Consider the following 25,388-nt stretch of genomic DNA (forward strand, 5'->3'; position numbering starts at 1 on the left):
AATATAAGATAAGGCTGCAGAGATGGGACTTATTTTTACCTTTCAATGCAGTTGTGTCCTACACACCTGTTTTCTTCAAGTTTTTCTATGTCATTGTTGCATATACACTTACGTTCGACACAAATGCACTTAAATAAGTGTTCAGCATGCTCTCCAGAACAGTTGCTGCATTTAAATTAGAAACTAACTGTATTTAACCTTGATATTTCACTTCCGTCTAGGCCAGAATGCTTGTTAGAAGCGGAACTATGAAAAGCTTGTGAGAAAAAACTGCACAGAAATGTCTGGCTGAGTGACTGAGCGATGTGTTTTTCCCGCATCGGTGTTGACTCACTCGCAGGCCCCGTCTGTGTGGGCAGCGTAGGAACAACGTTCTCCTCTGTGTAAACCCTCTTCTGATGATAACCAAAAACCACCAGCTGTGCTAGTCCTGACAAGCTTGTAAGCATTGAAAAATCAACCTCTTTTATTTTGTTTACTCAAATGAGGCCAAACGAGTCTTATTTGTAAGCTCTGGATAATTTATTTTTGTTCTTTTGTGTTTTTTCCTTCAATATCATTTCTTATCTTGAATTAAAAACAGTAAATGTGACAAATGCTTTTCCTTTTAAACTAATTAACTAACACATCTAATGCCTCTTTTAGTCATGAATGACGCTCAAAGTTAGTAAAGAGTCTTTCCAATTTGGTCCTTTTAAAAACCAATTGCAGATATCCGGAGAGCATTAATATGCTATCACCCTACCTGCATCCTCAACTTTAAATGTTTCACAATGGTCCCAAATGTTCAGATTCACGTGGGCTCCGGATATTGCAGAGAGACAGTTATATAACTGGACCATTTGGGCTGTGAACACTAAGGGACTTTTGCTTCGAGTTTACTCGGTAAGATATGTAGCACACTGCCAAACTTTGTACTTTCTGTCATGCAGCACTCGTCTTTTTCCCCAGGACTAGATAAACGTCTAAATGCACATCCAGAGCATTTTTTTGGGCCAAAAAGTTAGCAAACGCATACATTGGATATGCAGCTTCTCTAATATGAGCAGGATCTCCAATCACAAGGACAGTTTGGATTATGATATCACTGCTTTCTCACCTCACAACAAAACCATAACAACAACCACTTGTGGATTCCCTGAACACAATCTGTCATGTTTGACCCGTGCCAACCTGTACAAATCGAACCCACCCAAATTGCATCATAGTTTGTAATTCAGAACGTAGCCAGCTGGATTCTGAGTATTACATTTAGAGGCACTAAACAGAGAGACGTCATCATCATCATTTCTCCTTGGCTTTAGACACAGAAAGATGTTCTCATTTGCTAAAAATAACTGCTACGGCTGACTGAGTACTGACTCAAAACATTATCTAGAAATAGAAGACTGATAAACAATACTGAGAACGCTGAGCTCAGTGGAAATGTTTTGGATTGTAAAATATCTTACATACATGCCTTCAACAAAAAGTGATTCGTATGCAATATGTACACAAAAAATACTCCTTCAGCTAAATCTTGGGATCATGAGCCAGTGACTTATGAGCATGTGAGCAAAAACTAAACTAAAACTAAAGCGCTTTAACATTACGTATAACCATTTACAGTATATGAATGCAACAATCCGATCATACTATAGAGCAAGACTTACACATCTGGATATGTAAGTAGGTCACTTTAGAGAAAATTAGGGCAGACGGCTTGACTTTTAGTAAGCCACAATGCCTTATAAAAGTAAAGAAATGAATACACATCAGTCTGGGGGTGGGGATTGCTTCTGGTTAGATAATATACAGATAGAAGTCTTTACCAGTCAAGCCAGTGTTTCATTTGTATTATAAAACCTGAATCATCGTGATGGGCATCATACCAAAGCGAAGAAGCTGTCTACTTTTAAATCAAGCCTACAAGATCAACCCACACACAAACTAAGCCAAGCAATAAATATGGGAATGCAGAGTGGACTTTGATAACAAATCAGATGGAATCGACGTTCAGATTTTCACTACCTGATTGCATATTAAATCTAATCTGATGATATGTAAGTAACAAACAGAAAATATTTACCGCATTATGTGTCTGCGTCTGTCCAACCAGGATCAGAATGTTAGAGCAGATGATTGAAAGGCAGAAATTGATCAGGATAATTGATCTCTCAGACCTGATGTACCTGGAAATAAAACATTTTTTTTAAATCTTGCTATAGCAAAGCGGTATTAATACTATCCTTTGTATATGCACTTACCTCCACAAAACAGCATACACCACGGCCAATGTGATCAAGGCCAGACAGGACAGACCACATCCTACTATAAGTGTCACTGATGGGACTCCTGAGTACTCCATAGCCTGTGAATGACACAAGAGAGCTTCAGAGAGCGAATTTCAGACCCTTGTAGCACTAATAAAAGCCCATTTCAGTGTCTGGTAATAAAGCACATTACAGTATGCAGGGCCATTTGTACAGCCCAAATTTAGAGGATTAAAGCACTCGCTGCTTTGGTCTGCAATTCAGTTTTTTCATTTAATTTCCCCTTCACATGAATGTAATGTATTAGCCTCCATACACAGCGCTCATTACCAACAGGTAGGTGCTTAAGGTCACAAAACGCAACTAATGAACCATTATAGATAACAATCTACAATCTGTTTTAATGCAATTACCCTGCAACTGACACTGTACACAGACTGCCATTTTGGACGAATAAATATGTCTTTTGGACACAATTATACCTTCAAAATACATATTGTGTGTATATGCATTTGACAATCTAACATCATGTAGGCATTCACTGTAAATTGGCCGTACAGCCCTCAGCGTATTTACTGCATGTATGCCTTTTTCCCAGAATGCCATCCCCCCCAACGCCCCACCCCCAATCCAGCTCCCAAAAGTCACAAGTCATACTGACACATCAGCTGTGCATTAAAATACTTATCAAACTTTGCCCCGCTGCATCACCAGGATGCAAACAAATCCATCATTTTCACTCCGAAGATATCAATTCGATGCTTGGTCACATGAGCATAGAAAAAATGGCTGCCTCTAACTCTGTAGGGTAAAACAGAGCCGTATAGCCAGCTATTCTTGTGGACCAAACCTGATTGTAAATCTAATGAATCTTACTGGTGAAGAGGCCACAGCTAATGCTATTATAGCTTCTTAAAATGTGAACAACATCCTGCTGCTCCACGCAACAGGAATGGTCAAACGAAGATTAGGATCTATATCATACCGTAATCTTAATGTACATCGTTCTGTGGGGGTGAAGGGGGGGGGGTTAATAGGATGAAGCCATTATTACAAATCCATGTGTATAATACACAATCCAAAACATCTGCATTATATTCCAACAGTATTAAATAAACATGAAGTATATTCATTAATGCTTGATGCCATTACACGCAAACACACAGGTAGATCTCTATCAGACATGGCAATACGTTACATCCATTTGAATATCAGCACAGCACAGCTCTTAAGCTCCGAATGAGAAGACAATCTCAATACTTACTATTTCTCTGGGTAGTTGAGCCAAAATGGCGAAGGTAGATACCCGATCACATAAGCATTTGGTGTGGGATGCATCGGTGAGCACGGTTCTACATCCTTTAGAGCTCCAGCTGCCCCAAGAATCGTTCCTATACAACACAGAGAAGATTAATTCGGACCGGAGCTCGCCTTAACAAGCTTGTACGTGCTCCCCTAATTCCTTCACTCTTAATCCTTAACAACGAGCACAATCTCAATCTCATCCACTTTACTTCTTAGCGAAGCAAACGCGTTTTAACGCGACCGTCAATAGCGCGAGCGAAGCGCTGAGGCTCGGCGGAGCTGTCCAGCGATGTGGTGCTGAAACACTCACTCCTCACAGATACACTCACACGCACACACCACACAGCAAAATAAAGCATCTTTACCGAACCTGACGAGGTTTTTCCTCTCTGTCTACTCGAAGGCTTTCGTTCCGCTCTCTAACGTCGTATATTTCCGCTCGGTTTTCTAATTAGCGGCTTTTGGACGCTTTCCTGAGGGGAAAAAAATCAGCCTAGAAACGGCGGACGGCATCAGATTGATACTCTCTTGCCTCCCGCCATGGCGGAGGGGGGAGATGCCTCGAAAAGAATCCCCCTTTCTCGGTGGTTTAGCGCGGATACGACGGTCGTGCTTGAATTTTACACAATACGTAACGGATTTCGTGCTTTCTTTTACACAGTTGGTATTCCCGAGGCATACGTGTGAGGTAAAATCGTAGCGGAACCGGTAACCTCCCCGTGAAAACGGGCTGGATGGTAGCAGCCAGTTTCTCCTTCTCTGGCGAGCGGAATTATAGAACAGACATTTCACCTGTTTATTAATGCTTACGCTTCTTGGGTGATGGCTAGATCTGACATGAACAAAACAGCTCACTTGCACTCTTTTAATAATTAATCAAACACAATTTTGAGGAACAAATTGGTAAAAAAAAAGAATGCCTGATAAACACCACTCGTGTACTTAGCTACTCGTGTTATTCATGTCAAGTTGGACACGTTCAAAATATGAACATCACACGATCTAAATAATCAGCCTTTTACACATGCTTAAGCAACACAGCGACAGAAAAACGTGCAACGATCAACCAGTTGAATGTAGTATAATGTCCAGTATAAGAAGCAGATGTAGTGCCTCTAAACGATGCGTAACAAATGCAGTCTTTTCTGGAGGCCCTCTGACATGAAACCTTTTGTAACCCTTCCCAGAGTAAGACCGTGGGGAATTGTGTCTGCACATCACCATAATTAAACTGCAGCAGGGCTCTCTTTTCAAGCTTTTAATTAAGCTTTAAAACTCCCTCTTTTTCATATGCATGGATAACACTTTATAATAACCTACATTTGCAAGTCAGTTAAAGACATTATTTAATCCCACATCAGTGCGTAATGTACATTCAAATATATGTGAAACGATACGATGTCGTGACATCTTACCCAGAATTAGACACTATAATGTAAAATTCCATACATTTATGGTAAAACTGGTTAATATAATGATATCATACATTTTGAAATATCAATCTAATTATGGCCTTTAGGTGTGTGATGGTATGATTTTTTATATTTTGTTTGATGGTATGATGGGATGGTAAGGTTAAAAGCTATCCATCCAACAGCTGCATTAAAATGGTCAAATACGAAGTGGATTGGAAGTAACATCTTACTAATTTATGTAAAAATCATTAATAACAATAGTAATTGTTGTATGAATTTATCTTTCATAACAGAACGATTCATTTTTGGTTAACGGATCATATTTAACTTCAGATATGTTATATAAATCAGGTTGGATTGATTCACTCATGGAAGACGAAGTACGGCTCTGTCCCGTCTAACCGTATTGATATCAAGCCGATTGCGACTGACTTCAGGCGTTTATTAGGATGTCGTAGGATGTATTGCTGTGGGTTACTGTGTCAGCAAACTCAGTTGCACTCAATATGTGGTCAATTCATTCAATTATTGAACATATGAGCAGCTGTACATGAGAAGTACTAATCACCTAATTATTAGTGAAGAGTTTCATGCTACTAAAGAGTTTACGTAAACTACAAAGACATTAGTTTATTAAAAGTGTATTTATTTTGTCAATGAAATAAAGTGAATTAAGATATGTTACTCTGGTAATTCCTGCTCAGGCCGTGTTGGGTGTGTATTTTGAGCCGGATGAGAAAGAATTTTTTTTCAGTTAAGTTGCATCTGTTCTCATGTTAGTCACTTGGCTTTTCCGGTCTAGATGGAATTTGAGAGACACCGTCTGTGGAGGAGTCTGTGGGTGTATGAATTACGCCGGTCTCAAGATAGACTCCGTTTCTAGGCAATTGTGCTCACAGAAACTAATGACAAGACTTTTAATAGCCAAGATGAGGCACTGTCCATAGTACTGAAATATAGTACCACATACTGATATGCAAAAACTTGTTATAGTTACTGAAACATTCATTTAAAACAGCTCATAATTAAAAGAAAACGCGATTTTCTTCAAGTAATTATGATAAATATTATTTTTTTAACGGTTAATATGGCAGGTTAACCAGCATTAATTCACCTAATAATAATAAACTGCTAATACTTAACACATTTTATATTTATGTCCACTTTACAGTTATTTTTGTAGCATGTAGTTTTCACACCCTTTGCACACATTTTCACAATGCAACTTATGCATTTAAGTTTAATGTGTTCTGGAAAAAAGGTAATGGACACCTGATGAAAACACATTTGCTTACCGACAACATAAAATCTTCTTTGCTATTAATAAAGAAATATTAAAAGGATATTAAGTATTCATCAATTTTACCATATCTATTTTTTCAAGAAGACTGAAACTAGATTTAAGATTGAAACTATATTTTTATGAATAAAAGTGCAGTTTATATACCCACTTTGCATTTAAAATCCTCTATGAATTCAATAGTTTAAAGTTCTCTATCTAGATGTCACATCTGTGTACACCAATTCTGACAGTCTGTATTTTTTTTGCATTTACTCCTTGAACACTACTGCATGGAAAAAACAATAAAAAACAAGGGGAAAGTAGCAAACTTGTGCAAGACTTTTGCTATTACAATCATCTCTATCACTTCAGACAAACATCGCATGATGGAAAAATGGAGATTTATGCCACTGCATGGCCTCCTGTGCATTTTCAGACATGCAAACATCTAGAAAGTTATAATTCAAGCCTGCATCAGCATAACCGGCGTTGAGCTTAACAACATTTGGCCTTAGAAAGAACGATTCTGCCTTTAGATCAAGATAACTTATCATTTTAACAATACTGCGACATGAACCAGACCTTTGAAGAAACCTTTCATCAGCTCTCCTGAGACTGGAGCAAATCATTTCATTTCGATTCAACAAAAAAACACTCCAGCAAAATCTACAAACAAACAGGACTATAATGGTGAGGTGAGTCCGGCTACTCATCATACTGCATTTTTCATGTTGCTTGTTGTCATGCTTTTTTAAAGAGCGTCTCCGTACACTTACAAAAGGCACGCTCTTGCAACATAAACACTAGACACAAATACAATTAATGGCAATCAACACCACACATTTCACTTGAAGGAAAAGAGTTCTCCAGACACAACTACTGTATGTTTTGGTCTTTTATTACACCGAAATCTTTGTCTTTTGTCTAACTGAAGTCAGAGGTTAAAATGCAACACTTCTGATTGACACCCAGCTCTAGTAGGCCAATGTAAACAGGACGTCTGGAGAGAAACATACAAAGTCAAGATATGAATGTCAATGAAATCAGCAGCTGTTTCCCCTCGATGTTGGTAAAAATCTCTCGGGGCTAATTAAAATTACATCGCCTCAAAATATGCACAATCATGCCACTCAGAGCTGATAGAGTTGTGCATTTGTGTTCCCTAATTGTTTGTTTGCACAGGCCAATTTTGATCTTGCGCAAAGAGTAAATCCGTTAACCAACACATTTATTAATGAACATGCGTCCACATAAATCATCATGCAAACAGATTAGAGACTAAACTCGACAGCAAAAAATTTACAATCATAATGCATGTGAAATGGGCATTTTTAAAACTCAAAAAATCACATAAGAAATTTGTATCTCAGACTGACCCACCTCTTTAAGCCGGTTATGATAACACCACAAGGCAAAAATTCACTTGAGGGGGCAAACCCGCATGGCCATGACTCAATGGAAATTCAATTTGGTAAATAGGCTTTCTCTGTATTCTTATCGGCCGCCGCACAGAGGTCTGGCTCATACTCGGTCGTATCGCCTCCAAACCACCGTGTAAATTTCATATTTGAAGATTATTAAGATTAAATAAAAACCGTTTTCAATCCACAGCATGGACCAGACGGGATTAACAAATTAATAATTAAACGACTGAATCTACGAAGATCATAACAGAATAACCCAAATCCGGATGATAAGCATGTGTAGCACTCGGATCATAAACTCTTATCCTTTTAGGATAATGTTTCATGTTTTATTTCTTACAAATGGGTTCCAAAGGCCGGCGGCCAGATTGAAAATCTGGAAATCTTAAATGGAACCTGAAAATAAGCAGTCGCTAATGAAATGTGTCCTCTGAAACCAAAATTATTGGATTAAATATGCATTCTTTGATCATTTTAGGATGACATGAGTAAACGGGTTGTGTAAGGACTGTGAAAAACAAGTTATTAATCAGGGGCAATGTGGCAGGCCATCCACCGACAAAAATAACGTTTTTATATATTTAAGGTATATAAATTACAAAATATCTTCATGGAACATGATCTTTCCTAGATATCCTGATGATTTTTGGCATGCAAGAAAAATCTATAATTTTGACCCATACAATGTATTTTTTTATTTTACTAAAAATGTTCCTGTGCTACTTAAGACTGGTTTTGTGATCCAGGGTCTGAAATAAACATTTTTCACGCACAACTGAAAAAGGAAATAACCATCACATATATAACAAATTAAGTGCATGTAAAGAGAGATCTGTTGCATTAATGCAATTATATTTATGTATAAATTTAAACTTATCACACCCAGTGTTCATGGAACAGTATGTACAGTAATAAAGTTTGCTATCACTTAAGATATCTCGGCGTGTAGCCAAACTTGCCTTTCATTTTCTGAGAATGATAACTTTCACAGAATCTGTCAGTAGATAGCCTGCCTGAGAGAAATGTGTGCTCTATTAATTGCACGCTAGGGAACGGAGGCGAAATAGCTGCCAAAACAAAATGGAGTTTAAGCAAAGATGAGACCAAACGTTTATGAAAAGCATCTCCAAGCTATAGCCCCAAACAGAAGTGACAATGAGAACATTACATTACCAAAATGGCTCAAAGCTATTGTTAAGACGATGAGCCAGTGGCTGCCAATTCTATATTTCTGTATGTAATAATACAGTATACGCCATAATACACCATGTGCAGAGCTTCTATCACTTTGCTTGGCAAACATCTTACCAGATGTAGTGTAAGTTGTTTTGTTAATAATTCACGAAATAATTTGATCACATTGCCATCATTTTACAGAATCAGTAAGCCAAATGTCTGTTTTTAACACAGTAAAGAGTGTTTAAGAACCACTCTGGGGTTTAAGGAGACCTCTTGTAGACCCGTTAGCTTATTGTTTATTGCTGTAATATACAGCACATTCAACAACAAGAATATGTTCAATGACCAAGTAAAATAAAAATAAATAAGGCAAGACGAATATTTAATGTTTTATAATACTTATTGCATCCTATATGTCATGTTTAAACTCTTTGCCTCAATATATATTGCATCTATTCTATTTCTTCAAGAACTTTTTCAAGGGTTTAGAAAACAGCGGTTTATAATATCATAATGTATTCCTTCTTAGCTATACAATTGACTGTGACTGATCTTAAGACGGCATTCTTGCCATACACCAGCGTTTTTTAAAGTCAAGATCAAGTGCTTTCACAATATCACGTTTTACTTCATATATTCGTAATTGTACTCAAAAATCGGTCAATTTTAATTTCAAATTGACCTGAAATGGATGTGACGGCATGCGTGTTAAAAGCCCCTTCTTTATCATATGCATTTTGTGAGAAAAACACAATCAAAATTCTATTACTGCTGGAGTCAACCGGTGTTGCCCCTCTATGACAGAAGCATGTTTCCATGGATACAATAGCTGGATATTTCAACAAGCACCATGATTTATTATTGGCCATGAAGTTACTGTATTAAAGGCTCATTGAAACAAATAAGAACACAATGGCACTTAAGCACACAACCACACACACACACACACACACACATAAAACTGACTTTCACTTACATAACAGAGCTGTCCCACAGTGCACAGAACGGGTTCATTGTTCCCTGGAAGAAAAACACAGGCTATGATTGAACTGTGATTGGATAACCGGCACAATGAAAAAACATATTGCGGTACATACAGCACATGATAAACACCATCACGATGCCAGCGTCTTGTCACTTTAAAGACCCAGAGAATGAAAAATAGATCTTATATGTATCTTAAAGCCCCCGATGTACTGCTCTGGTCATATCTGTATCTGCTCTCCTGACACATTGAAACAACTAGAGCTGACAAATTAATTATTGGACTAATTACTGCTGGTTATTTGTTGAGTAATGAAGCTTAAACATATGACAGTGGCATTGTGAAGCTCCCTGTTGCTCGGCTGTCGTTACTCACAAAGCCAGATTTCAGTCCAATTTCAGCTCAAACGAACCGTTTTTGTTTCTAGCTTCTGACTCACATATGAAGTGAAATTTTAAAGAATGTTTCGAACATGCTTTAACAATACATAATGATGAATTATAGTGAGTGAATAGGGACCTAGAAGAAAGTCATACAGGGATGTGTTTCCTAAAAGGTTTGTTAGCCAACTATGGTCGCAAGTTCTATCGTTTCAGCATAGGTCAACGATTCAAGTGTTGCCGAAACCCTTGTTCCGACGATCAATCGCAAGCAGCATCGCAAAGTTGCGTAGTTGGAACTACAGGTCTAGAGCTGTGGTGAGAAGCATAGTTCCTTAATATTATGACATGTAGACTTACATACATCGTGCTTTTGAGCAGGCACTGCATTCTATATCCATCAATCTAAATATTCAAATTTAATTTTACATCTTTTAGTTTTTGTAGAAAACTTTTTGTAGCGGCGTTGTTTTATAAAAGTGCGCATGAGCCTATACATAAGTGCGCTAGGACCCTGGGGAATCCGCGGGTGGAGTTATGTAGGAGGACATTCATTAGATGACGGCATTACTCCACCACCTATGTGAGGTCATCAACTGGGTTGTTGAACCAACGTTGTTCAAAGGACAGATGTGCGACAAAGTTACTATCATTACGGGAAACAGCCGTGTTAGTTTCTTAAACGATGCATCGCACTATGGTGGTTTACCAGCGAGTTATGTCATTATAGGGGAAACGCACCACAGGTTTGGAGTGACAAGAGGTAAATCGAAGTCAAATTTATAAATATTTTTAGGTGAACTTAAATAAAGCTACTTTCATTGAACAATTGTACGATTTAAAAAAAAAAACAATACTAATATAATAAATACTAATTTTTATATTTATTAATTATTAATTAATTATAATAGTATTAATCAAAGATAAAAATGAATGTAATAAAACATAATACATACAGTACAAACATACAATATAATAATTTTCCCGATAATAATAATATAAATCATTTATAAAAATTAATATTATTATTATTGTCAGGTTTGGAGTGACATGAGGGAAATCAAAGTCAGAGGTGAGCTTATTATTATTATTAATATATATATATATATATGTTATAATAAATATAATACATATTATATATATATATATATATATATATATATATACACTATTATATTATATATAATATACTAATGCTAGCTGGTGTTGTTACATAATTATTTATATTATTAACTATATTATTAAAATTATGAATATAATAGAATATAACATAATTCATGTGATATATATATTTTAAAATAATCATACAAATAATTTAATATTATTATTATCGTCATCAGGTACTGCCAGGAAAGAAATCTTAAGTTATAAATCTAAAACTATGAAAAACGATTTGCTAAAATTATGCTCAATATTAACATTAACATGTTAATATTTCACTATGATGTACTTATTGCAATAATCTACCCCTGTGTTTCCTGACTGTATCTTTAAGCCAACAGAAAACATAAAAAGTGAATAAAGACAAAAAACTAAAGTTAGAATATGTTGAACTATTTAATGTATATGTCCTCTGTGTTGGTGTCATTTAAGAAGCATGTGGAGATCTGACTGGTGCTTACATTAGCTAGATGAGCCAACTCAATCTCCAGCTGGGTCTCTGTAACTCTGGGTTCTGGTCGGACGGTCACAGTGATCACTTTTGAGTTCACAGCGGTGTTATTCCTGCAGAGATTCAGACAAAATCAAACACAACAATCACTTTACGCTTGCATTAGGAATGCTAATTTCATTCATTTCAACACTTCCATGTCAACAACTCTTCATTCTACGCATTTGCATAGAGATGTCGGTTCATTTAGCACGGAAGTATGCATTGACGCAGGGTGAGCTCAGTGTAGGACTTCATCACTGTGGGGTCGATATTTGTGGTAGTTCACTGTGAACAAGATATTAACTTATTTAGATCAGCAATGGTGATATGTATGATGCTTTATAAATGGGAAAACAAATCCAAAGCAAACCAACAAAGAAGATAGAAGAGTCAACTAAATGACTAAATGTAAAATGTGAATATGAAATACAAATGTCATAAGGGTTGATGAAATAACCAGCAAACAACCATATTTGATCTAACTGTATAGATGGGCCAGTTAACAGCATAATAAACACAGCAAATCAAAATGTGTTTTCCTTCAGTCTGTTTGATTAACTTTAATGGTCGCCTCTGGGCAAAACAATCACATATAAGAATCTGCCTGTGACCTGACAACATTCAAGAAGTTAAACACTTTATTTAATGCATTATATTTCATTTTAATAACCAAAGCAAACATTAATTGACCATGTATATTTTTTAAAGATATATATATTTGCTCTTATCTTTTGGAGTAGGGGGTAAAAATGATGTTTGATACAAAGTTTCTAATAAACTTAGGATTCGAAAAGCCTTATATCTTTTCATCTTGCCCTCCTCCAGAGAACAACCGAGACAAATTCTTCTTGTGTAGCATTTGTCAACATGACCAGTTTAGGGCATGATTTCATGGTCCATTTGAAAAGAGGCAAAGACACAGAAAACAGATGCACAACATGTAGCTACTCTGTAGTGTAGATGCAGTAGGGTGCTTTTGACACTATTTTTAATTATTACTGTTGTCAAGAACCCACATGTACTGGCCTAAAGATAAAAGTGGACTTGTAATGTATTTATGAAATACCGAAAACTACTTTCTTTAGACATGTACGCAGATAAACATACAGAAAAAAATTATCAACCAGCCGTTAGATTTGATTTAATCATGCAGAAATTTAGCTTTACAGTATCATGGAAGTCTGCATAGCCAGAATGAAATTACTCAAGTCTTAAAGGGACAGTGTGCCCAAATAAAGCATATGTTTTCAATTATTTGTATTTAAACGAATGCTATTATTTATAAAAGTTATTTTTTTATAATTTAAACTCCTTATGTCTTCCAAACCTGTGTCAGAAAACAAAGAAATTGGGATACCAAACAACACTGGCCCCCATGGACTTTCATTGTATGGAGAGAAAACCATTGAGACATTTCTCAAAATATCTTCTTTGTCTTCCACCGAGTACGTTTTTTCATTCTACCATAAAGTTCCCATTGTGTGTTCTACAAAAGAAAAAAATACACAAGTTTGGAGAGACATGAGGGTAAATGGTGTCAGAATTTTGAAGCTGATTTTATTTCTTAGCCAACAGCGAAATTGCACAAAAACAGATTGTTTACAAACACTTGTTACATGAACGATGGAGAACTTCTCAAAACATGACTCTACTCTTTGAACTAGTATTAATGTGGTGGTGATTTTAGAAGTGATATTTTAATATTTTCTCTTCTAATTAAATGTAAAACTCTGTCTTTACAAATCCTGCAGGTGTAATTCATTTTTTGTTTTTCTTTCTTTATTACAGCTCTTCTCTGTTATCCTCCACTGTTTGTACAGATCTCCAGCTCCCTGATGGCTTCATTGAATCCAGCACAGCTCAAGAACACAGACCCGCCCCTGCTATCTCTTCCATGAACCTCTCTCTCTTGTCAGTGAAAATTCCACGGAGGAAACAAACTTAGGTTTGCTGATTGATTGACAGCTCAGAGACACATCAGGAAAGGGCTGTTCTGTCCTCTGGCTCTCCAGAGGTTTGCTGGAAGTCCTCAAATGGAAGTAGAGGTTTTGATCCTGAGCTTCAAGACGGACTCCAAGGATAACCACAAATTTCATTCTGACATAAAAACTGGGAGAGAAAACACCACAGGCTGCTGTCTGTTTTGGAGTTAAAGAATAGCTGACATAAAAAGAAAATCTATCTTTAAGTTTGTTGTGTGTAATTCTTTGAATGACAAAATGTTTTTATTAATAGGATAATGACCAAGCACAGCACCCAAATCAATAAACAAAAATTGTGAAGGTTAATAGAAACTAATAGAATTTTTTAAAAATTTCAGAATTTTTTTGTAGGAAAGACATTGGTAAAATATTTTTAATTCGAACTATTTTGTTATTTAAGTATTAAATAACTTAATTATTTCTAAACAAAATTACTTGTTTTATTGAAAAGCTACCAGGTTTTACATTACCATGCTTTTAAAGCTACAATTTGCAACTTAAAAATAGAAATAAAACTAAACAAAATCAACTAGTATCAATTGAGTATAAGTACATAAGAAATCTGTTTCCTCACTTTTCTCCAATTGACAGCAGTAAGCTTACTTAAACTTTGAAAATGTCTCTGTTTATTGTTATTTGTTTTGTAAAATTAACATTAAAAATAAGAAATAAAAGCAAAATAAAAACAAAAACAAAACTGTAATAACTCTGGCTTACAGTATGATAATGATTTATAATTTGAAACATAAGCAAAGGGTTCATTTTCATTTCTTTGACCTCGACCTCTTCAAAAATAAGTACGTAAAACAACATATTTCGATAGAGGTCAGAAGAAACTTTCATCTAACCCGAATTATTAACACTTTATAGACATTGAAGCAGACATGACAACAGATTGAGAATGGCATGTTAACCCCACAGTCATCATGACTCCCTCTTACCGTGGAGCAGGCAGCATAAGGCCAAGAGTTTTGTAGAGGACCGTTCCAAGAATGAAGACAGGAGATCCATCCATATCTGCCGGAGAACGTTCTGGTTAGATTATCAGCATATTATGTAATCACATCTGCAAATAGAGTCTCGACAACAAGACATAGGCTTCTGTTTACTAGGCAGTGTGGAGGATTATATGATGATTTGGAGTATAGATTTGTTTTGTTTCTTCAAACAAACAGACAAGACAAAAACCGATAAGAATAAAATCTGAATATCAATCCTAAATAATCCTGAAAGGTAATCCATCATAAATGTCCAGCCAATTAATGGATATGGTGCTAGATTTGGCTATAATAGCAAATGCATTGATAATTCAAATGAATAAATATTCTTCACCGTCAGGAGGGTTAATCCTGATTCGAGCAGCTCTGCTTATCCCTCTAGTGTAGCCCAGGGTGAGCTGGAGTGAGTTATGTATTAAATCAATCCTCCATTACTTCCCTCTGATACACTTCAGATAAGACTGATCACTCTAATTAGGTAAATAGTCTGGTGCTCCGGCGCTTAGCTCGCTTGCGCTATCATTGTTCCAGAGGATTCCATGAGCACTGTGTCATCTGAATTGATGCCGCCTACAAAGCGTATTCTCCTCTAAAACAAGCATCCGGCAAGGATTTGACATATTATCCTGTTTTCCTCAAGCTATCCCATTAAACAGCAATCATACTGTAGCAATTACCAAACTTCCCACTGATGATCCAATATAACAAAAAATGACATTATTTTTTAGAGAGCAATCCTCTAACCCTGTTTGAATGTTTGGGAACACTCAATCTTTTTCCTCTTCTTTTTACAAAACTAGTATTCTAACCAAAACTGTACCATAATTGAACTTGTGGAAATTACGCAGAAAATAAAAGCATCTAAATGATTCAGTATTTTAACATTTTCAAAGTCGCGATACCTTGACTAGAATTAGCAAAATCGATGTCTTGGCATTTTATAGTTCAGCTTCTTGAGCTCTCACCCTGGAAAGCGTTCTAAACTGTACTGGGGAAGTTCTCATTTATTCTGGTCTCTTATTGGCAGCTTTTTCTTTATTATTTAGTAATCCATTTTAATATATTTTTTAAAAAATAAATATTTTGAACTTTACTGAATGAAACTCAAATGAGGACAAAGTTATATATATATATATAGTTAGCATACACCTTGAGATGATTTAAAAAAAAAGATGATTAGAAACAGTTCAGATCAAAACTGTATATCTAGATAAGACATATCGCTTCTGTCCATCTGAAACCTCATAGTTCCATATTATTCTTTGCCCTAAATAACTATTGTAATTCTTAATGCTTGTCACTGCAATTGGTGAAATCACCAATTTCGGCTGGCTTACATTTATAAGTAAAATAAAATTAGCTTTATGAGTCAATTGAACTCATTTACATTGAACCGACTTAAAAAATTGAGTTAAATTTACTTTAAAAATCAAATAAGCTGTTTAACTTAAGTTGGTTTTGCAAACATGTGGGTTTTGCAAAAATTTAAACAGTATTTCATCATTAAAAAAGTTTTCCATTTTCTGTAAAACAGTGAATGTGGACATGCAAGGTTTTGTAAGGAGAGCAACAATACAAAACTATGGTCCTTTTTGCATCACCAGCATCACTTTATCATAAGCTCCATGTGCTAAAATGTATTATTTGTTAGGTCAAACCCCAATGTTTACATGGGTTAATTAAATCATGTTGATGTATTTTTAGTGTGCTGGCCACGAGATGCATCCTTAACATCTGCAGAGTGACATAATAAAATGAAGTACCTGCTGTCTGGGGTACAAAGATTCCTTTGGGAATGACAACTTTGTCCTCTGGGTTTCTGGCCCAGTCTACCATCCCCTTCCGACCTTTCATGGGGAAGTTAATATCAGTCTTGTCAGACACAGCAGGCAGCCTCTGTATACTGGCAACTGGAGAGAGAGAGAGAGAGTTGAGAAATCACTCTTTCACAACGTAGGAAGAAATCTGAGGATGGGGTACAGTATATTTCAGTAATAAAAGACGGTGATATCACTACAAATCTCTTAATATTTACAGTTATGTGGCCTTCCGAACAACATCTCATCACCTGATGTACTAGTACTTCAAAATGTTCCATTCATTTCACATTTATGGCTGAATAAACATTCAGGGGACTCTTTCATCTGTAGTTAAACATATAATAATGTATGAGCATCTAATTTCTTTTCAGCGTCGGTGTATTTTTTATAGTCCATTTCTTTACTAGGAGAAGTTTTATTGGTGAAAGCCGGTTTTAACTTCAATGCCAACAACATCTTCACTTCTGCCTCTGAAGTACAATTTTGCAATCTCTTCTCAGGCTGCTGTGAAATAAAAAGACCTGGGTCAGCGCTGGCAGGTGGAATTGCCATTGATTCTGTGTGATTTCACTGGATCACAGAAGCAACAGAAAAGCCTTTAAGACACAGAGCTGTGAGCCAGTCGCATTTCAGACGGACGGAATCAAATCTCTTATCTGACATTGGCACGGTCCGGAGTGATTTTAGGATTCTTCAAACATATGCCTGTTGGTTTTGCCGGAAGGCACATGGCATATGGGTAGTTCATTTATCGTGCATGTGCCCTAGAGTGTGACAGCCCACATTTAGCAGCATCTAGGGGTGAGGTTCGACTTTTTGCCAAAGGAGACGACGTATTTCCGAAACAGTTTGTCCGTTTAGGACTACTAGAAACAACATGACGAATTCCATGAAAGGGACTCTCTTTGTAAGTAGATGGAAATAGCTTATTCTAAGGTCATAAAAACATTAAGCTACATCATGTTAGGTCTTTATACACCTCTGAAGACATATTCATGGATGTTATATTGCATTTCTGTCAATAGATCCTCCACAAAAACATACACTGGACCTTTAATTTGTTTCCCAAATTCTACTTAAAATCTTCTCCCTGAAATTTTAATTAGAAGTACATTAAATTAGATGTTTATCCCACTTGCAATTCAAATTCATGATTTCTCATTTTTAGATCTCCAGGTGAGGATCATCTAACAGCAGGCACATAATTCCTCTATCCTATGAGGTGTGTGTGTGTTTAGGAGGCTGGCAGTCTTGCCAGCTGCTGTGTTTGGCAGAGCTGGGGAAGGGCATTAGTCACAGGAGCACATGGGTAAAAGAGAAGAACATTGGGTGAAGCAGCTCACATGTAAATGTCTAAAATCACCACGTGACTAGCAGGCCTGTGATAGACGTCTCGTTTACCTGCAAGTTATTTATAAAGTCTTATACTAAACGAAACAAACAACCAAACAAAGGGAGGTACACCTTCCGGTCAAAAGATTAGGATCACTTGAAAAAAAATCTTGTGATCTTAAAATCTTTGAAATATAAAGGTGTGTTTCAATGTTTGAAATCACTTGTGTAGACAAAAATATATTGTGACAACATTATTTTAATAGATTTTAAATTAAATTAAATAATTTATTTATTTGAAACCTATTTAGAAATGGATTATTTGGACCAAATAATAAATAAAGCAGCCAGCATAGATGGCAATTCCTTCAGTATAAAAAGCTTACCAGGCGGAGACCTCAAGATGATGGATAATAAAATGCGAAGTGTTCGATTCTTGTCAAAGTGTGGCTTCTTTGAAGATGCTAAATTTCATTTATTTTGGATGCTTTTAGTCACAACATAATTCCAGCATCTACATTTGAGTTATTTCATGGCTTTGATGGGTTTAATATTATTAAATAAGAATAAAGAGTGATCCCTAAATTTTGACCGGTAGTGTATTACATTCTATCATGAGTAGTATGTGCTTATGTATTTCTGCAGTATGTATCCATCTGGATTTTCCGTCGCCTGCAATACCTGGATGACCTGCTTCATTTGCCGAATATTGTATCCCACAATGCAAAGCTCTCAACTTGACCTTCTATTCCCTGTGAGATGAATAAATCTGATGTAGTGTCGTCGATTTTTAATATCTCCGTCTTGACTGCCTATTTGATCAGACCGCTACGTCTTAAGACATTTTAAAACCAAAACAGATTAAAGGTCAGGTGTCATTTTTTCTATATTAAAAATCTGTCGCCAATCCCAGCTTAATATGCAGAGACAGCTAAACTCCAAAAACCATTTGTGTGATGTTTTCTCCAAAAAAAAGTGTAGGAAATTGTACTGCCTAGTCAGACTTTGGCTGTTTATGTGACGAATAATAGAGAGGAGGATTGTTCGGTAAGCTTTGTTGAAAAACAAACATTACTTTAATGTTTCTGTTTAGTGATGTCAATGACAGAAAATGCAAAAGCTCTTACAAATGCAAAATAACTAACTAGATGGAACTCATTGAATTTAATATACAATGTAATAAGGCCATTTGAATAATGCTAATTTAGAAGAATACAACTAATTAAAACATTATTGCATACTACAAACTACTTTACATCCTATTTCTTTAAAATCGCATGTACCAAATGTCAAATCACTAGAAGTCATTTTTAATGTATAGCAAAAAAGAAAAACAATGAGAAATTGAATTGGTTAAAAACGCTGCACATCAATTCCAATAAAAAGCCAAAGAACAATGTTGAGATTGAAGGGACCCTTAATTATCTCCCGCCACACTCATTAATTCAACGCATCTCCCTCTTTGTGTGAGGTCCATTGGTTTGGATGTTCTAGAAGCTGTTTGCCTCCTCATGTCTGTGGCGTGAAGTCTCTGTGTGTAATGGTCCTTAGGGAACCCAGCCAAGAGACACATCGCCACCTGCGCCCACCTGTAACTAATAGACTTAATCACTGAATCTGTGAGATTAAAAACAGACAGACATTAGCATCTTTTGGTAGATCAAAATTTTGGTGCAATCTCTAAATACCCATCATTGTAAGGCATTTATTGGACTAGATGGCAGGACCACTCTACTCAATCAATGTGCACCAATCGATGTCCATTAAACGCATTTAAAAAAATGTAATTTCAGCTTTAAAGACTGCAGCTAGGAGCAAATCTTTGTTTATTCTTACAGGGAGTCTGCAATGAAGGTTACTTTGCTAAAAGAGGACGGAAGAGTGTGGAGTGTTGACGGAAGGTATTTATTATAGTGTCAAGAAGGTGCTATAAATTTGCCAAGGAATGATGCTGCAATATTTTACTATGACAGATGATTTTACTTGGCTAGTACAGGCCGACCTGTTTTTGTTCTTTTAATCAATGTGAGCAGACTCTAACGCAGAAGTCGTTTAATTTAACTGAAAAGGATAAGGAAATTGACATTGATGATTCCAAAGAAACAAAAAGGATTAACACTTCTTTTAAATTTTAGCCTTGTGGATTCGCCTTTTTATCATAAGCAACTCATTACTTGAATATATTTGCCAGATATATTAAACATTTATGTAAAAAGAACTTTGGCTGTCAGTCAAAATGAGGGAATTTTGTGTGGGTGTCCTGATCAGTTTAAATCAGCTTTGGAGGTCATGATTTGTTCATTCATTCAGATTAAAAGAGTCACAATGTCAAACCAAATAAATGCATTCATAAGGTAAAAAATCTTTAAAAATGCCTTAAAATTAGAAATAATATCTAGCTGTTTGCCTGCCTGTCTGTCACGATACCTGCCTGTGTCTTGTTTAGTGTTTCCACCATTTTGTTACTGTTTAGCCATTTTGTATGGTTTTAAACTTGCTTAGTTTGTCTATTTAAGTCCAAGTGTTTTCTTTTGTTGTCGGGTTAGGGTTATGGACGTATCTCCAGTTCTGCTTGTTGGAAGTATTAAACAGAGTTCGCATTTGGATCCAGAGAGAGATACTATATATATACAGTATATATATATAAATATATTTGGTATACAGCCATAGACCATCTTAAAATGATTTGATTTACTATTTTTAGGTATGTCTTTAATTGAAATTATCATTTTTGTTTTATTCTGTGAACTTGTATTTATTTGCAGAAAATAAAAACTATAGAAAGAGGTGAAAATAACAGAAAAGATTTTGTTTTTTCAGACTTTAAATACTTCAAAAGAAAACAAGTTCATATGCACTTTTAAGCAATATTTACATGTATTTTGGAAATGCATATGTTAAAAATAACATTTTTTGTCCACATATCGTGTGATTACCTCGATTTTATCACAGTTTTCATGTGTCATATGATGCTGTCAGTCTTTCATCGTTGGATTACTTTATGTCACTCCTGAGGTTTGATTTTGTTAAAATAATACAGACGCTGGACTGGAATGCCCACAATACAATGGTTAAATGAAAATTTTGAATATTCTGTAATCTGTAGCTGAATTTGCATACATACATAAATACATTTAGCAGCGCGCTCCTAAAACACAATGCCTTTGTCTCGATTTCTCTCTAGTCTTTTGAAAATGAAGAATCGCTGTCTATATTCAACATTACAACGTAACAAAGCTCCATCTCTTTGCCAAATTGCACTCTGGGAAAAGAAAGGCTTGGCACTGATGCACTGCATGTTTAACTTTCACATATTCTTGATTTCCAAATGGATTCTGAAACCATCGCAGAAGCCTCTCAGCAGCTTTTAACAAGTTTTCTCCGTTTCAATGTCACCTTGTGACTCTTTAACTAATGGAGTCTTGATTAGACTAATACTTTGCTTTGTGTTTGAAGGCTGAAATCACCTTTTTATAAAATCACTGATAGTAACGCCGTCCAATATAAGCGGGGGTAATGAAATTACTGGCTCATGAGGTCAAGAGTGAAAGTCTGATGCTCATATGCTCGTACTTCAAACTAGTGCTCTCAAAGTTAGCTCCTGTGCATCTTATATAGATGGCTGAAAATCAGATAACAAATAGTGGACATCAAAGCAACAGAGACATAATGTCTGAAGAGAAGCATCTGCTTAAAAAATGTTCTTGGTTTCTTGATTGAATCGCTGGAGTTTGTTCATGCATCTGTTAGCAGCAGCTGGTCTCATTCAGTTTAACCTTCATAGTACGAAACGGCTGTCAAACGATTAATCTCATCAAGAATAAAAGTTTGTGTTGACATAATATATGTCTGTGTACTGTGCATATATTTATTAATATTTCTAAAAGCATACACATACATGCATATATATTCAGGAAATATTCACATGTAGCTATTTATATTTACCAGTAATTTGAATTATATATAACTGTTTATTAACTTTAATATTTAATATGTTCTTAAATATATGCATTTATGTGTATGTGTTTACAAAAACAAAATAACTATGCACAGTACACAGACATATATTTGTGAACAAATGCGAGAATCAAACATTCAAGCTCAACAGGTCATTCCAACGCCAAGGTCTTGGGTTTGTTTCCTAGAAAAAACATCAAACCTGTAAGTTGAACTGGATATCAAAAAGACTAGATCTGTTTAAACCTAGCAAAAACAAAATCATCTCTGTCCAAATATTTCTGAAGGGCATTCTCCTTCAAACTAGCAAACCAGGCTTTAAATACACATTGTATATAACAGCATGTCTAGAGACAAAAAAGTTTTATGGCAAGCCACATAAAACAACTTAACATAAAAGAATATATCAAAGGTGCCCTTGAATGCAATTGCCTTTTTAATGACGGTTTAGCTTTATACCATTCCCAACATTACAGACTCAACTATATGTCTGCTGAATGAAAGCGATGTCGTCCTAATCCACTCATTTCATATTTGTTGAGCTCTGCAATTCAAGCAGATTTCAATTTTGTGGGTCAATGTTCCGTTCGTTCGAACAAAGAGAACTGCGCCTCACCACCGGAAGCGAGCAAGTTTTTTGTCATTTAAACTTCGTTCTGCACAAATCATGTAGTGCAAGACTGCAGTTAGCGCTGGAGTGATGTGGTGAAAAACATGGTGACTCACGCTGCAGAAAACCTTTCTTTATAAATCAGATTGTTAACAGGTTTTAACCAGGTGTGTCGAAGCTCCATTATAGATTTCCAACAGCATGCAGGAGGATGGATGAAAAGTGATTTTGTTTTCCAAAATAGAAATCTCCTCTCAGCCGAGCTGATATACAATGAGGCTGTTTGCATGAGAATTTAGCACATTAAGTGAAAAGGGCTTGATTTTAATTAACATTATCGACTGGATGGCTATGCCCCCCCCTCTTCCCCTCCATGCCCCATTTATCCTCAATTACGGACGACGCACAGAATCGACAGCGAGAGTCTGTGGGTGGTGCTTGGCTCTGTGGATCTGTCTGGAGGTCTTACCCAGGTTTCCCGTCATCTGGTAGGTGTTCTGAAAGTCCTTCATTCCCAGCCCAACGATGTGGATGAACTCTTCAATGACCTGCATTAGCTCCACTGATCCTGGGTATATCTAGGAGGGGAGACAGATGGGAGAAAACTTGTAAATTAATATTCATCGCAGATAAAAAATGACCCGAAGATGGATTTGTCATTAAACTAGATTTCAATGTTATCAAACCAGAAAAAAGAAATATCAGCAGGACAAAGTTTGGCTTGGCATCAAGATTATTAGAAAAACGAAGGTTAGACAGACAGATAGAAAGAAATCTGACGAGTTAAAGACAAAATACAGTATAAACCTAAACTACCATGTGAGGTGGACAAAGTTTGAAAGTGTATTTAATATTTAGATATTTTGGTCTTGATTTAGAGCAGAGCTGTCAAATGATTAATCGTGATTAATCCCATCCAGAATAAAAGTTTGTGTTTACATAATGTATGTCTGTGTACTGTTTATAGTGATTTTGCATTAATAAACACGTACATATTCGTGTATACATATTAAGGAAATATTTACATCCATTTGTTTAGATTTAGATTTGGCAATCATTTAAATTATAATTATATATATATAACAATATTACAAATGTTTATACTTTTTTATATTTCTATTAAATATATGTATGTATGTGTGTATAGTTAAAATAATAAGAATGTTGTTATATAAATATATTTTTTTTATGTTTTTATTGTTGTTTAACAACCGGGTGTAAATGAATTAGGGCAAACTTTAGCATATGACCTCTTTGGACAAATATGCAAAGATGATACAAAATATAATACCTTGAAAACAACTCTTTATACTTTTTAAGGGCCTTCATTTTCTCTAAATTTATTTATAAACTTTTTAAGACCCCCAGACACCCTGTAAATGCATTTACCACCCGTAAAAAAACGAAAAATCACAGATGGAATCTCTTTAATATCTAATATAATTATATCTACTGGACATCAATGAGATTCAATGGAGAGAAAATGGAAACTTCTGCTTCCACCTCCTTGTCTCAGATGTTTCTGAGAAAAAGCCCCCGAAATCTCACAAATGTCACCATTAGAGCTTCAGAAAAGATCTCCAAAATGTCACAAACCGAGCTCAGATTTGCCACGTCTGCAAAGTCAATATTATTGAATCGTTCAAACTAAACTCAATAAATGTTTCATAAAATTGACTGAAATCCAAATTATTTTACCTGTAGAATTTATATTTATCTCGCAGCTCCATACTCTTAATTGATCTTCCACAATTGTCCCATTTGTTTCAATTTTACCTCCTATGCAATTTCTAGCCAAAAACCTGAGCATAAGGTACTTAAATGAAACAACTGAGAACTCAAATCTAATCTCTGAAAGAGCATTCTCAGAGCAATACCACTGTCCTCCGGGCAGGCAGATAAATAAAGCCCTAACACAACAGTATCTGAGAAAGCAGCCAGTTAAAACACTTCTAGAACCACACGTCTAACACTTTTGGAAAGAGCCTATAAAGTCTTTGTAAAGGGCACTTTCTGTGTATCTCATCCTTTAGAGCTTCCTGTCTGTTCAGTCCTTCACAAAGACAAACTCGCACTGCAGAATGATTGTGCCGGGCTTACAGCCTCTCTAGAGGACCAGCCATCAGTGTCAGAGCAAATGTAGAAGAGGAATTCAGACCTATGGCAGGAGCTGTGGGTCAATACCCCTCCACCACCACCCGACTGCACCGTCTCAGCCTGTCAAAGTACCTGCTCTCTTTTAGTCAACAGCATCATGGGCTGCTGATCCAACGCTTGACCTTCAGCTGCCTAAACTCGGCTATTTACCTCTGCAATCACTCCGAAAGGCCTCAAAGATCTTTAGAAGGCATTTTCAAGGCGACTTCTAGGTGTTTATACATTTTACATTCAATAACTTCATATTTAAAAATGAACAAACTATGATTCTGTGGTGTAACATCCACCAAAGAATGTATAAGATCAGTCTTAACCTCACAAACTTTTGCGTTCAACTTTTAAAAGAATCCAGCAGTAACACTTCAATCACAAATTTTGGAAACAGAGTTTTTTCCCCTTATGCCCAGCAGATTCTCATCTCATTAGCATCATCCGAACCGTCTCTCCTCGTGACAAGAAACACAGCGCAAAAACACATTGCAGCCAATCTGCAACAGACAAAAAAATAAAAAGAGGGTGCAGGAAAATAGGGCTGAGTGACATTTCATAATTAGCACCCTTAGTGAGGTGCAGAAACAGGGCAATGGAGTCACATATCTAATAATCCCCCTGGCGGGAGTCGGGCTCTGCGTTCGCACGAGGGCCGATCCTGGGCC

General features: G+C 36.1%; 1 protein-coding gene across 7 annotated transcripts in view; it reads right to left on the bottom strand.

Annotated features, from left to right (window-relative positions):
• Window positions 1-25,388, bottom strand: part of adgrb3 (adhesion G protein-coupled receptor B3) — a 154,999-nt gene that overhangs the window by 24,691 nt on the left and 104,920 nt on the right. For all 7 annotated transcript variants that reach the window (XM_056760877.1, XM_056760873.1, XM_056760876.1 and 4 more), the window contains 8 exons: window positions 23,045-23,153; window positions 16,620-16,766; window positions 14,800-14,875; window positions 11,845-11,947; window positions 9,834-9,877; window positions 3,517-3,643; window positions 2,247-2,350; window positions 2,069-2,171 (listed from right to left, as the gene is read on the bottom strand). In XM_056760877.1, coding sequence (XP_056616855.1) covers window positions 2,069-2,171; window positions 2,247-2,350; window positions 3,517-3,643; window positions 9,834-9,877; window positions 11,845-11,947; window positions 14,800-14,875; window positions 16,620-16,766; window positions 23,045-23,153 — 813 coding nt within the window. The remainder of the gene's footprint in view (window positions 1-2,068; window positions 2,172-2,246; window positions 2,351-3,516; window positions 3,644-9,833; window positions 9,878-11,844; window positions 11,948-14,799; window positions 14,876-16,619; window positions 16,767-23,044; window positions 23,154-25,388) is intronic.

This window comes from Triplophysa dalaica, chromosome 11 (assembly GCF_015846415.1).
Source record: "Triplophysa dalaica isolate WHDGS20190420 chromosome 11, ASM1584641v1, whole genome shotgun sequence".
Classification (NCBI taxonomy): domain Eukaryota; kingdom Metazoa; phylum Chordata; class Actinopteri; order Cypriniformes; family Nemacheilidae; genus Triplophysa; species Triplophysa dalaica.